The sequence below is a fragment of the Corylus avellana genome, chromosome ca6 (genome assembly GCF_901000735.1).
Source record: "Corylus avellana chromosome ca6, CavTom2PMs-1.0".
In the NCBI taxonomy this organism is placed as follows: Eukaryota; Viridiplantae; Streptophyta; class Magnoliopsida; order Fagales; family Betulaceae; genus Corylus; species Corylus avellana.
Genome location: NC_081546.1, coordinates 24246825 through 24260482, shown reverse-complemented (window position 1 = coordinate 24260482; position 13658 = coordinate 24246825). Strand labels below are relative to the sequence as shown.

At 37.2% G+C, this 13658-nt stretch overlaps 1 protein-coding gene and 1 pseudogene across 1 annotated transcript; both read right to left on the bottom strand.

Moving 5' to 3' along the window:
• Positions 1–2284: 2284 nt before the first annotated feature.
• LOC132185422 (uncharacterized) lies at positions 2285–6148 on the bottom strand (annotated as a pseudogene).
• LOC132183916 (uncharacterized) lies at positions 5800–10161 on the bottom strand. The gene is made up of 4 exons (XM_059597388.1): positions 9916–10161; positions 6442–9307; positions 6169–6354; positions 5800–6072 (listed from the first exon to the last, which is right to left on the bottom strand). The coding sequence occupies exon 2, from the start codon at positions 9245–9247 to the stop codon at positions 6452–6454; it is 2796 nt and encodes a 931-aa protein (XP_059453371.1). The 5' UTR covers positions 9248–9307; positions 9916–10161; the 3' UTR covers positions 5800–6072; positions 6169–6354; positions 6442–6451.
• Positions 10162–13658: the final 3497 nt, after the last annotated feature.

Below are 13658 nucleotides of genomic sequence, written 5' to 3'. Positions count from 1 at the left end.
TCACTATTCACACACCCACAGGGAACTCAGAAAAGGGTAAGAGAGAGGAGAGAATGGCCACCGGAGCAGTAGAGATGATGCTTCGGTGCGTTTTTGATGGATGCTTATCAATGCAGGACATGGAGATCGAGCGGAGGCCATACCATCACAACTGCAGCTGTCAACTGCATAACTCGAAAGGTGTTTCCTCCAATGCTTGTCCTCATCAAAGGAATATTCCATTTCCCATGAAACATTCATGGACAAGTTGTTCCTTGTCCATAGCAGCTCCAAACTCCTCTCCATGTTCTTTTCAAGGTGGCTTGTCAAACAGAAATATAGAAGATACATCTCGGTTAGAAGATAAGGTTAGGAACTGAGAAGCTATTGTATATCTTTGTTTTTCTATCTCTAGTCCTCCAGTGCTCCTCAAGGTAAAGCTCCGAGGAATGAGTGCACCGGTTTCTTCTAGCTTCAACTCAGTACATTCTGCCAACTTTTGTGTAAAAGTTATCTCTTACTGTTTTTTCCTTTAAAAAAAAGAAGAATTGAAGGTACCAAATCTGCATTGAACATGTTACATACCAATTACACTTGAGACCATATGCCACTTCCTGATTTTATAGCTCATTTTGTTTGCAATGACACAGCAATTAACATGCATTTGTGTGAAACCGTATGTTGACTTATTTCTCTTGAATTAAACTTATAAAAAAATAAATAAACACATGCGTTGTCCAGCATAATTCACCAGATTTCATCTCCCTGTAATGCATTTTTCACTGAGCTCTCTGCTGCACTATATGCACTACATAGACCTTTTATCCCCAGTTTCACTTCTAGTTTGTTCTTTACTCAATTTTCTCCCTTTTTAGTGACAATGCCGAGTAGCTTGGTTAGTAAACTGTACAAAGCCTCATTTTTGGGGTCCTTGGTTGGAAAAATTTTCACTTTGTTGAGTTCTGAAATTCAAGGCTGCATGGGGTTTTGGTTAATCTTGGTATGAGTGTAACTCTAAAAATTTCTTAAGTTTTTCCCTGATCCACTTTTCACATTTTTGGTTTCCTAACACACCTCTTGCACTCCTTAGATTGGCTACAAGGTAGTTGAGGTCAAATTTGTCATTCATAAATCTTGTGTAGGACAATGTCAAAGCCAAAGAGACTCTAGGCAACATAATGTACACATTAACATTATAAAAATTGGTTTATATCCATTGACATATAATTGTGTGTATGTATATCAAAACATCACTAGGAAGATAGAGAGAAAAGAAACAGAAAAAAGTTTACTTGAAAAAGCAGTCGCTATTTTTCAATAACATCTCAACGAGAATAACAAGAACAAAAGTGTATGCAGGTACCTCTCTCTAATCAGCTGGCTTCTCTTTCACATTCTTACAATTTGTAAGTCAAATGGAAAGAGGTATTGGTTTTCACGTTGTTATATTTCTTCTTTCCTTCTCAATGGAGCCACGTGGCATTTCTTCACATGGCCATTGCCAAGAAATCATTGGTGATGTCACTGGTTTTGGCCTCTACACCATGTTGGCATCAGGTTCAGGACATAATATATATATTACCCCTGCATCAACATATAAAGGAGAAAAAAAAAAAGATCAGCTCAGTTTTTATCTATGCAAGATGCACCTGAGCACCCAACTTGATGACCCAAGAAAAAACATACACACAGACACATGCACAAACTCACAAAGAAAGAAATAAAATTTAAGTGACCAAATGAAGTACTCAGAAACATTAACCAAACTCATTTTCCCCACATTCAAAATTACAAAAAATAAAAATAAAAATTATACTTTCAGCTTAACTCACAATTAAATTTGAATGCAGCAAATCCCCAGACTAAAAAATAACAAATTAATATAAAAATAATTAAATTTGCATATAACTTGTGATCCACCAAATGGTGAGTAAAAACCATAAGTGAAAATGTGGTTCTCAAAACAGAGTAAAGGGTGACGTGGATAATGCTCCCAACAGCATTGGCAGCCAAAAAATGTATATCTCATTTTCTTTGCTTTCTGTTAGAAAGTTATTTGACAACATTAAAAGATGCAGACTAAGACAGCAAACAATGGAATTGATAATTGACCTAAAACGACAGTTATAACAATTCCATGCAAAAAAAAAAAAAAAAACAGAACGATGTTTAATTACAGCTTTATATGACGTGATGCGAGATGAGGTCAATTAACTATTAAGAGAAAGTATGTTCTGAAGGCAAATACTAACTGAGTAGGGCAAGTTCTCTTTAGTAACACTAAGAGAAATACAGAAGCTTCTAGCTAGACTTGAGGTGCATCAGAATGTAGTTTTTGGCACCATTCTGTAATATTGTATATCAAACACGTATTGACTCATGCCAAGACTACTAATATTATCATCTCAGTGAAATTTACTGAGAGAGAGAGAGAGAGAGAGATTAAACATTTAAATAAAGGAATTCACCTTCGGAGCGACTTGTCAGGGCTTCGGAAAGCCTTAATGGATATTGACGCTCTTCCTTCTAAAATTTCAACTTGACTTGATGACGTGTTAGACTAGGGAAAAGTTGTTGTATCATAAAAAAATCTGTTCCAAACTGCCGAACAGCCTATATCACATTAAAAAAGGGATTGGCTGAATTGTTATATAACTAGCAATGGATGGGAAGACATTTTCCACTTGTGTTTGGAAAAATGAAAAAAGAGCAATTAAATTCTTCATTCCAAGTTCAAAAATGTCAGCAGATGATAAAGGATATACTACTAACCAACTCAAGGGGAGTTGATAAAATTAGGTACACCTTACCGTCCCACCCCTTTGATTATTTCTCTTTATCTCAAGTTTTAAGCTTTTAAACCAACATTTTTTTGAACAAAAGTTTCGTCTTCAACAAAAATAATAGTATGGAAAGTGTTTACACCGCATACTAGAAATCAGTCACATCCTATGATCATAAATGATAGATGGTTATTAATTGAAACAAGAAATGAATAAGATGTTACAGCTTTATACCTCATAGAACAGTTCTGTGTCTTGTTTTGACCATCTTGTACTGGGAGTTTTGTCCATGAAAGACTGGTAATTAATGTGGGTTTCACTTGGTTGAGCCTCATTATTCAGTTGATCATCATCATCATCATCAGAACCTCTGCCCTGTTCTGAAGTAAAGGTCTCCTCTCCATTATAAGATGATTCCTCATTAATGGAATTGTAAGACCTGCACAGAAAAAGATTTGTCCCAGGAAAAATAAACTAATCAAGTGCATATAACTCCAGGAGTAACAAAACCTAAATGCTCACTAACAAGCAAGTCGCCCTGCTTTTCAGGTTCTTTTTCCACAAGAAATGTCATAATAGCAACAGTAGCATTTGTTTAAATAACAGGTTTATTTGAAAGTTCTGGATTTCATCAAATACTACATATCATCTTTCACGCCAAACAGCATTGTTTGATACAGTCACATGAATACATTAGAAGCTCGCCTAACCACCAGGGCCCTACCTTCCCATCCCTAAAAGGCAATTTTACTGTGCGATAGTTGGAGCCTTGTGTGAACTTAAACTAAAAGGTTTGTAATCCAGTTTTCAATCTCCAAGAACCCAAGAAAGTTAAGATGGAATATAAATCAGATAGACCTTTAATTAGAGGAACGTCACAATCCCACATACACACACAAAGAATCAACCAAAAAAAGAAAAAAGAATTAGAAACTCAAATGCTATGGAGATGCCCACGAATATAGACATTTTTTATCTGATACAGTAAACAGGTAGCCATTAAACCTAAAGATTTAGCCATAAATAATCCCTATTTAAGAATTCAGGTACCTTAAATTGGTCAAGGGCGTTTTTGATCTTGCTGTCTCTTTGCTCTGCATGAGTGGACAGGAGGGAAGAGATCAAAGAAAATTAGAAATTTTGGATCTATCATAAACAGTAAATATACCAAAGGAAATGTTACAAGTGAAAAAGAAAAACATCATCACTAGAATTAGAGCGCAGAAAAAGTACCACCGATCGCTCCCTATACTCTGCATGCAAAATGAGATCCTTAATAGGCAACCTTTGATGGTCAATTTCATCCCATGGGGTTTCAAGTAAAGCCTTGTCCACTACAAAAGAGAAACTAAGTCAATACTTCTGCCAATAACCCTACTTTCACAATCCAAATACATACATACAAAAGCTTGTCTTGTAATCTTAGGGACCCAGTAATTTCATTTACCATGTCCTCTATTTCGACGAGTTGAATGAGAAAATTTTTTGGGAGATTCTTGGTTGACTGGTCTGCTGTTTCATTGGCCCTCTTATGCTTTCGTACAGATTTTCCATTTTCAGCCTCAGGTTTCTTTGACTTTCTTGGAGCTCTTTTCTTTTGGATGTACTCTCCACTCTATTTCCATCATCATAGTCTTAATCTACATTAGAAGTACTGGGAGGTTCAGCGCAGAAGCCACCATTTTCATTATCCTCATCATCCACCTCATCAATAAGTTGGAAAGCTACTCGCTTCCTCAGCTGCCTCGACGATTTGCCACCATCATTCTCTTCAACAGCTGTAGCAGTTTTTTTGCATTTCTGAAAAAGATTTGATGCTGTAGAAGTTTCTCCTATTCCACTTTCAGCAGCCTACAATTGACACATGCAAAGACCAGATAAAAATGAGTGCGCAAAATATTTCTTATCTGTCAATCAATAATGCATGGCGAACTGTTAAAAATTGAATTACCACCTCTGCAGGAATATCAGGAACATCCTTCCGACGCAGAATATCCCCCAAAAAGTGAGAATCTTCTGGAAGATTTCTCCATTCATCATTCATTGGAATTTCAGATGTTGGATCCGAGGCAATAAATCATCAAACCTCATGGAGTTATCCTGAAAAGGATAGTTAGCTGCAAAGGAAGGAACTGAGCCCTCATCCATGTATCCAGTTTCAGAAGGAACCAGCTGAGGAGCCTGCAGATGCATAATAGACTCAACCTCTGGGAGAGAGATGCCTGTACTAGGTTTCTCTTTTCTTGTTTTTTTATTGGGCTTGGGTTGAAACTTGCCAGTATGCCGTCCTGAAAATAAAAGAGAACAAATAAACAATTTTAAAATGCAACATAGAGCAAGAACAAATAAAGCATGAAGCTGATTTTGCACATACCAGATGCAATATTGGCCTCAGAAATAAAATCTAGGGTTTCAATGCCAGAAAAGGCCCCAGCTTCCAGAAACTAATCACAACTTTGACTAAAAAAAGGAAAAAAAAAAAAAAATTAAACACACACACAGTACTTATCATAAAGTTACAAATATTCACCTCTGTTTCCAACCTTCCATTGTCAATCTGAGTATCACCATCCTTGTTAGAATCAGGAGCTTCCCTACAGCTTACTATATCTTGGGTTGTACCAGGAGAAGGACAAGGATGAGGCTCTGCAGCATCACATGCCCTCAGTGCTAAAGAGTCAAAAGAACTACAAGCTGAAATACAAAAATTTTCCTCGGTATCCTTATTATTGGAAGCACGAAGAGTCGGCATTTCTAAAGTAGAAAGAGAACCTGCCCCATCATCATTACTATCTCTTGTGGTAGGCTCAGGAAGAATATCACCAAAGGGCTCCAATTCAAAAGCCATGGAATCCACCTAAAGCCAAAAGAGTTTACCAATTGGTGGAACTTAGAAATATATAAGTAATATGGAAAAACCAGATTTGGGAAATCCAATTCGCTACCTCTGATGAGAATATTCCTATGCTAGAATGCCAACCACTGTTTCTGTCAGACGTTGCAACCTCTGCATGAGCATCTTTACAGCCAGCATCCTCTCCAGTCACAAGCTTGTCAGAAATTGAACCTTCATCGTCTTTTGAAGGCTGTTTAGTACCCACAATCTCCAAGGTAGCTACAGACATACCATCCCCATTTGTCAATTTATTTTCTGCTACAACTGGCTGAGCATATTGTGCTGTGTCTAAGCCTGTGGAGATTAGTCTAATAGCCTTTTCCTCTGTAGCAATTGGAGCTGATGGGATTGATGTAGAAGTTTTGTTTCCAGAGCGGGATTTAGCCTTGGGTTTAAACTTGCCACCAGCCTTAGCTGCAGAAGAATTTAAGGCAAACCTCTCAAAATGCTTATACAGGAAGAAACCTTTTATAAGCAAGAAGTTAACCATGGTGTGTCAGTATAACTTACATTTACTTGCAAGAGGATCAGGAATATCATCATATAATGGATCCAAATCCAATCCTGAGGAACCCAGTCTATCATCTGCAACATCATCAGCATGAACAGATGGTGCTACATCTGAGCCAGTGGAGTTAAGTGTAGCTCAGGAAAGATGTCAGCAGAAGGGTCCACATCCAACCCCGTAAAGTCTGTCTAAAACCAATAGTTTTATGGTAATAGAGCTTAGAATTCAACTAGCAGCAATGAACAATATAATTGTAGAGAAACATAAATCTTTACCTCAGTCGAATCATGTAGATTGCTTTTTGAATTTAGTTGGACTGCAAAATTCCTGATATAAATTAAAACCATCTTGCCATTTGGACCATTGCCTCTTTAAAACATTGTATGCCTTCAATTCTTTTGCCCCAAAGTTCTTAACAGAAGCATCAAACCGCAACTCGCTGGAGCACAGCTCATCAAACAGTTCTAGTCCAACAGTTTCCGAGTCTCTCTCCAAGAGAGTGCCTAGATCGTTACACCTTTTGTATGGGTCGGAAACGTTGCCATTAGGAACTTGCTTCTTCTCAGGCACTTTAAAAATCATGATATCAAATTTCTTGTCCTCAGAGACATTTCCCTTCCCTTGATCCATGGTAGAGCACAATGCAACTGGATGGTATAAACAGAAAGGTTTTGGTTTTTGAGAGACACCCCACATATCTTCTCTGTCATCAGCAAGGGAGACAGCAGGGTCATCATGAAGCTCAACACTAGAATCTGACACAGCCATTTCACTGGCCACCTGCTTAACTTCATCATATTGCAGGTTAAGTTCCCTCTCTAATGAAAATCCTCCTGCTTCTTCCATATCAGAATTGCCATTTCGATATTCATGAAGTGTAAGTAGAACAGGAAGAGGAAGAACTGGACCCACAAGAGCATCATCTCGCTGCACTTTCTGTGACCACTTATTGCTACGGCATGAAGGCTTTCTTAAGAAGAAAGGTGGCAACTGAGGTAGGTCTGGAACAACTGGAAATTCCAAAGCTACCTTTTTCTGGTCCACAAGTACTTCAAGGAACTCAGAGTAGTTGGAATAGGCCAGCTGCAATAGTTCCATTGGCAGTCCTGCCCACAATCTCCTCAAAGCAACCTCATGGATGCTTGTTGGCGAACTGATGCCATTAAAAACAACTGCAACGGCAGGAGATGACCTCAATCGACCAAACCCACAAGCCTTCAACTTCTCACACAAAATTTCATGAGATTCTGTACTAAAAGAGTTCTTCTCTTGAGGACCCTTAAAAGGCTTCTTCATTTTTGAACCTAGGACTTTACTAAGGTTACCATTTATATATGCAAAGAGGTTATCGAGTTTCAGGTACTTAAATCTGGGAGCTCTGTATTCCTCGTCCTCCTGAATATAGAGAAAATTGTCTTCAAAATGCAACAATTCTCTATGAAATTCTTTCAACTTCTTTATGGAATCCCACGAGGCACAATATCTTTGTAATTCAAGTTTCCCTGAAGACATAAGCCTTATCAGTGTAAAACCACCAAATTCATCTGACCCACAAAGTAGCGAAGATAAACCCCTGTTTAGGATGCCAAAACCCAAAACTATTACTTTCTTCTGCTGCCAATCAATCCATTCAGGAAGATCATCCTTCAAAAACTCCTCTCTTATGAGACAGCTTCCACACCGACAATCGTGACCTGACAATAAGAGATCTGAAGGACGCTCCCATGCATAAACAGTTTTCAAAACTTCCAAAACTTCAGAAGCAATGCAATCTCTGGGGGCTGGTGAAGTAGGTCCATAGCAAAAGAGATTAAACTCACAATTCCAAAAAGATCCCAATATAATGCAAAAACCTGATTCTGAAGCCCACCTATATGTATCATCCCTCGAGTTCGATCTCAATTCTGTCAATCGAAACACATCAATGTAGCAAGGCTTATCAAGACCATGACCCCATTGCAACACCGGCACCATCGGCTTCCGCACATCACAAAGAATCAACAAACTATCCGAAGCCAGCACAAAACAAAAGCGATCACAATCCACCATCGTAAACGTAAGGAACTGTTCATTTTTAACATTTGCATACAATCTCAACATCTCAACCTTAGCCAAACAACTCACAACACATTCATCAAACCTCAAATCGACCAAAAAAACCGCATTGGACCGCACAACAACTAAAATCCTAGGATGCCAACTGAACTCACAACACAACCATTTATGAGCCCCCGAATCATCATCCCATGGAACCCGCAACCTAGTCCCTCTAAAACGTGCATTTGAAGCACCAGCTTTTGAACAAGACTCCAAATCAAACAAGAACAATTCGCCACTCTCCAACAGAACCACACTCTCCTCCAACAAATGTGGACTCCAACAAGCCCACACAACAGAGCAACTCTTAAACACCTTACTCCCCAAACAAACCAAATCCGGCTTCTCCGGACTCAAACCAAGCCCTTTAACCTTCACAACAAACCAATGCACAGAATACAACGTAGAAGCCATCACATACCCAACACTAACAAAGGAACCCGAATTACCTGCCGGAATTGCACCCGAACCGACCGCCGGGTTGACCGAGATCCTAATAATCCGATACTCGAACCCGGTCCTTTCCCAGAAAACATCGCCGTTTCTATCGGCCTGTACGTCGAAACCCGACCCCGAACCGTTCACGGACAGCTTCAAGAACCCGACTTGCTCGGAGTTGGCACCGGTTGGGAAGAAGACGAGAAGAGAGTTGGAACAGGGAAGTTGAAGGAAAGAGAGGCGATTATGGAGGAGATGGGAAGCGGCGTCGTTTTGGAGGGGGCCAAGTTGGGAAGCTACGGTGGAGGAAGTAGAGGGGGGGAGAGAGGAGGTTTGGAGGAATCTGGGCAGAGAGAGGAGGGGAGGAGGGGGGAGAGAGCGGGGGAAGAGGGAAGGGGAAGAGAAGAGGAGGGTTAAGGTTCGGGGAATAGGGTTGAAGAGAAGAGGGCCGAGGATGGGTTTGGAGGAAGGCCCGGAGAGGAGGAGTGGAGGGGCGTGCACTGTGGAGATTGGGAAGAGGGACTTCCATTCCGATGACAAGTCCATTGTTGCCGTTGGGGAAGAAGGATTCGGCTGGCTGCTTTTACAGTTTGTAAATGTAATATCCTGAAAATTTAGGAGCTTTTAGGTAATTTTCATTAATAAAAAAAAAAATTCTGACGCGTGGTTGCTGCTGGCAGTGAAGGGGTGTAAACGAGCCGAGCTTGGGCTGTCCAGGCTCGGCTCGTTTATTTTTGACTCAGGCTCGAGCTCAAGCTCGAGTCGAGCCTGACTTCGCTGCTCGAGCTCGGCTCGATAGGGTCTGAACCCTGATCGAGCTCGTCTATTTCAAAGCATAGAAATCAACGAAACAAGAAAAAGATTGAAAAGCAAAATGAAAAGCTCACCTTAACCCATCTCTTATAACATCTTTTATTTTTTTTAATCAATCTCTTATAACATCATCAGCATCCATTAATGTTGTTTGCTTGTTTGATAAGATTTGAACATTAAATAATACACCTTTCTTAATCCATCGTTTTCACTTCAACGGTTACGGCTATGGACAAAGTTATTTAAAATTAAATATTTCTTCTTTTCAAAAATATTTACACATTTTTCTGGGCAACCAAACAAACACCTCAAACGGCAAAACCCCAAACCACCCACCACCCAAGAAGAAACGGAGAAAAAAATAACCCAAAAAGAAAAGAAAAACTCACAAATCTTATCACCTCCTCCGCCTTCGATCCGCGGCGTACTGCGAGAGTGAAACGACCTCCGAGAGCGGCGTGGACAGCGGGGTTGGTAGCGGCAAGTTCCTGGAAACCGGGCACGAGCCGTTCAGCTTCAGCCAGGCGTCGAGGTGTTTGGTTGCTGCGGTGGTGGTGGTGGTTGCTGTTGGGGGCACTGCGGGAGTGGTAGGAGCCGAGGATAGTCGTGAGAATGGAGGCGAGTGGTGGTGGAGACTGTGAGAGGCGAGTCGTGAGAATGGAGAGATCAGAGATTCAGAGACGATAGATTTGGGCTAAATTTGGGTTCTCTAATTTGCAACCGTTGGATTTGGAAAAATAATTAAATTTTAAATATTAACGGTTTGATTCATTTTACCAAAAGCATATCCCATGTGGCTGTCTCTACTTAGATCTGGTGTGCTTGTTTAATATGATCCATTGATTATATATAATTTTTCAATATTTAATATTACTCGTCAGATTAGATCAAACAAGGCAAGCTTACGGTGTGTCTGTTACACCATATACATACTTCTTACTAAATGCTTGATAGCTGTCACCCATTAATATCATCCAACAGCTATTAGATCATCAAAACATTTTGGACGGCTACGATTACACTTATATATCATAGATCAAATTCAAATTCAAATTCAATAAAAAATTTAAAATTCAAAATTTAGGAATTAGGAATAAAAATTGTGTTATGTAGTATTATTTAGGATCAGTTTGTTATTTCAATTTTAATAATTACAATTTTAAAAATTGTGTTTTTTTCAATCGCATTTTTTTTTTCTTCTTATTTTATATTAAGTATTTTTTAAATCACAACGTAAAACGCTTTATGTCACACACTCACACACACTAATCACTATTATCATATTACATATAGTATTATTTAGTTAATATGTTAAAATGTTAATGCTTAACATGGGTCAAGTATATAATGTCAATATTAATATATATTGTATCTTATATGTAAACATTTATATGCTTATATGGTTATATAATTGTATCATTATCTAATTTATATGGGTAATGGGTCAATGTTAATTGTTATAACTTATATACTTATATTATATGTTCTCACTATCACGATTCATGATATATGATTTAAATTCAAATTGTTAAGTTTTTACTTACCGTAAATTGTGATTATAATGTATAAATTATAAGAAACACATTAGTTACTTAATTATTAATCATTTAATCTAATAGTAATACTCAGACTCTAAGTAATAAATTCATATGATCTAATGGTTGTACACTCATACTTAAATTTTATGATCATATTATCTCACAATTAATATTAATATTATTTTAGATCTAAGATTATGTGATACATCATATATGTTTTATAAGAATAAAGTATATAATTATAATGTATTGATTAAATAACACAATAACTTATGCAGATATATCATATGATTATATAATGATTAATGATTTTGTGATATACGTATACGATTCCAATTTCTAAATTATAAACTATCTAATTATAATATTTATATTAAATGACACAATAACTTGTACGGTTGTACTATATAATTATATCATATGATAAAATGATTAATGATAATATCATATATTTCTTATATGTCTTTATATTAATATATACATATATATAATATATATACACACATATGCATAAATAACAAAAAAAACAAAGGTATATAATATATTTGTTATTATTGAGTAAATGAGTAATGTTGATTATATATTGTTATTTGTTATTTAATAAAAAAATATACGAGTTTATACGAGCTTGCTCATGAGCTTAGCCGAGCTTGCTTCGTTTAATATTTGAGCTAGAATTTGTGTTCATAAAGTGTTTCAGTTAATATTCGAGTCGAGCACGAGCCGAGCCCGATCTTGCTCGCGAGACGCTTTGCTCACTTAATAGCCCTAGCTGCTACAGCTTAAACGCTTAATAGAAGAGAAGAAAAACAAAACAGATCGAGGAGGAGGCGAGAGAAGACAAAAGAAAGAAGAGGGAAGAAAGAAAAGAAGAAGGGGAGAGGAGAGAAAGAAAAAGAAAAGAAAGAAACAGAGAAGAGAGGGAGAAAGTGAAGCAAAAGGGAAGGAAAAAGAAAAGAAAAGAAAAGAGAAAGAGAAGGAATTCAGTTGAGGTAAGAGCCTCCTCCTCTTCCAAGTGAAATGTAGAAAACTTGTCCTTAATCTACTTGATAATTGTATAAAGAAATCTTGGTGTATTTTGGTGTTTTGGCCGCCATGGAGAAATTAAGAATGAGTGGGTGTTAAAAATTTCTTTAGGATTTTGTTAGGTGTTGCAGATTTTTGATTGCTTATGGTTTTGGAATACCCAATAGATATGGAGCTGAAATTATACCTTGGGTGGCTGGAATCTGATTCTATACTTGTGGGTTGATTAATTTGAACGTAGGCTTGAATTTGATGATTCCTTTGCTCTATTGATTTTGTAGTATGAAAAGAAGGATGAAACCATTCACACACTTGAGAGTTTGACTAAGGACTCTGAACATGACAAAGAGGAAAGACAGAGGACATCAATATAAAATGAGGAGAGATGAAAAAGATAAAACACATGGAAGAGAATGATTGTGTTCTGTTGTGGCAGTGTAGAAAAAAAGACAAGAAATAGTCTTGTACGATGTGGAAGGGAGGAGAAAGGGAGATTTAGGAAAATGTGACAGAAGCTGCTGGATTAGGTGTGTAATAACAAAAAAGATAGAGAGGAAAGGCACAAGTTAAAAATTGATTTTATTTAGGAAGTTTATTGTTTAAAGAATATGTATTTTGTTATTTTAGATTGTTTTGTGTTCAGGAACAAATGGTAAATATTGACCGTGAGCACCTTGATTATTATTTGAAATGCTCTTTGACATAGTGAGATTTAATAATACAATCATTAAGTTTGTGTCTTCAATTTCAATAATACAATCACCAAGTTTTGCTAAATTTTAACATTATTTCCTTTGTCACTTTAAGATTTAAGTTAACAGTTTGTAATCGGCTACGACGTCTCATTTGAAATGTTATAGGCACCCAATGGAATGTCATGTCAACAAGTATTAATTCATTCATAAAAAAAATATAAACAAAAACAAAAGACACAAAAAACAATCGATTTAACACATGAAACTTAAAGAAACACAAATCCTAAAAACTTAAAGAGCAAACCCACAATAACAAAAAACTTCAATTCCGTTGACATGTCATTGCAAATTGGCGACAATGCTCACGGGCTTAGGTTTAGGTTTTATTACACACACATGATGTTGAACAAGTATATTGCTAGACAAATATTACCATATTGAACTAGTATATTGCTAATATTAGTTCATCGTTTTTCATGCATGCACTTAGCATACATGTCAATTAGACCATTAATCATTTTTCATTTTTCATTTTTCAGAGATATCCCACTCTGCACTATACCATATTCATCTGCGTCTTCTTTCCACTCTGCACTATCCTATTCATCTCATACCATAGGAATGAAAAGTGGTATGAGATGAATGATTAGTTTTTTACTGATATACTTGAGATTCAAATTTATACAGGCTGTAGCAAGAGGACTAAAAGATCCTTCATTTCGTGTGATTCAAAACCATTTTGCAATCTCAGGAAATCTGGGAGATCGAGGTAGCAGCAAAGGTATGTATACCTTTGTATATGTATCTACTGAAGCTTAATGCAACTTCTGATGATTAAATTCTCTCACTATCATATTTATTTGGAGTGAACTATGTAGTTTTGCT

Coding starts and splice junctions, on each gene's coding strand:
- LOC132183916 (XM_059597388.1), bottom strand. CDS start 9,247: ATGGACTTGTCATCGGAATGGAAGTCCCTCTTCCCAATCTCCACAGTG.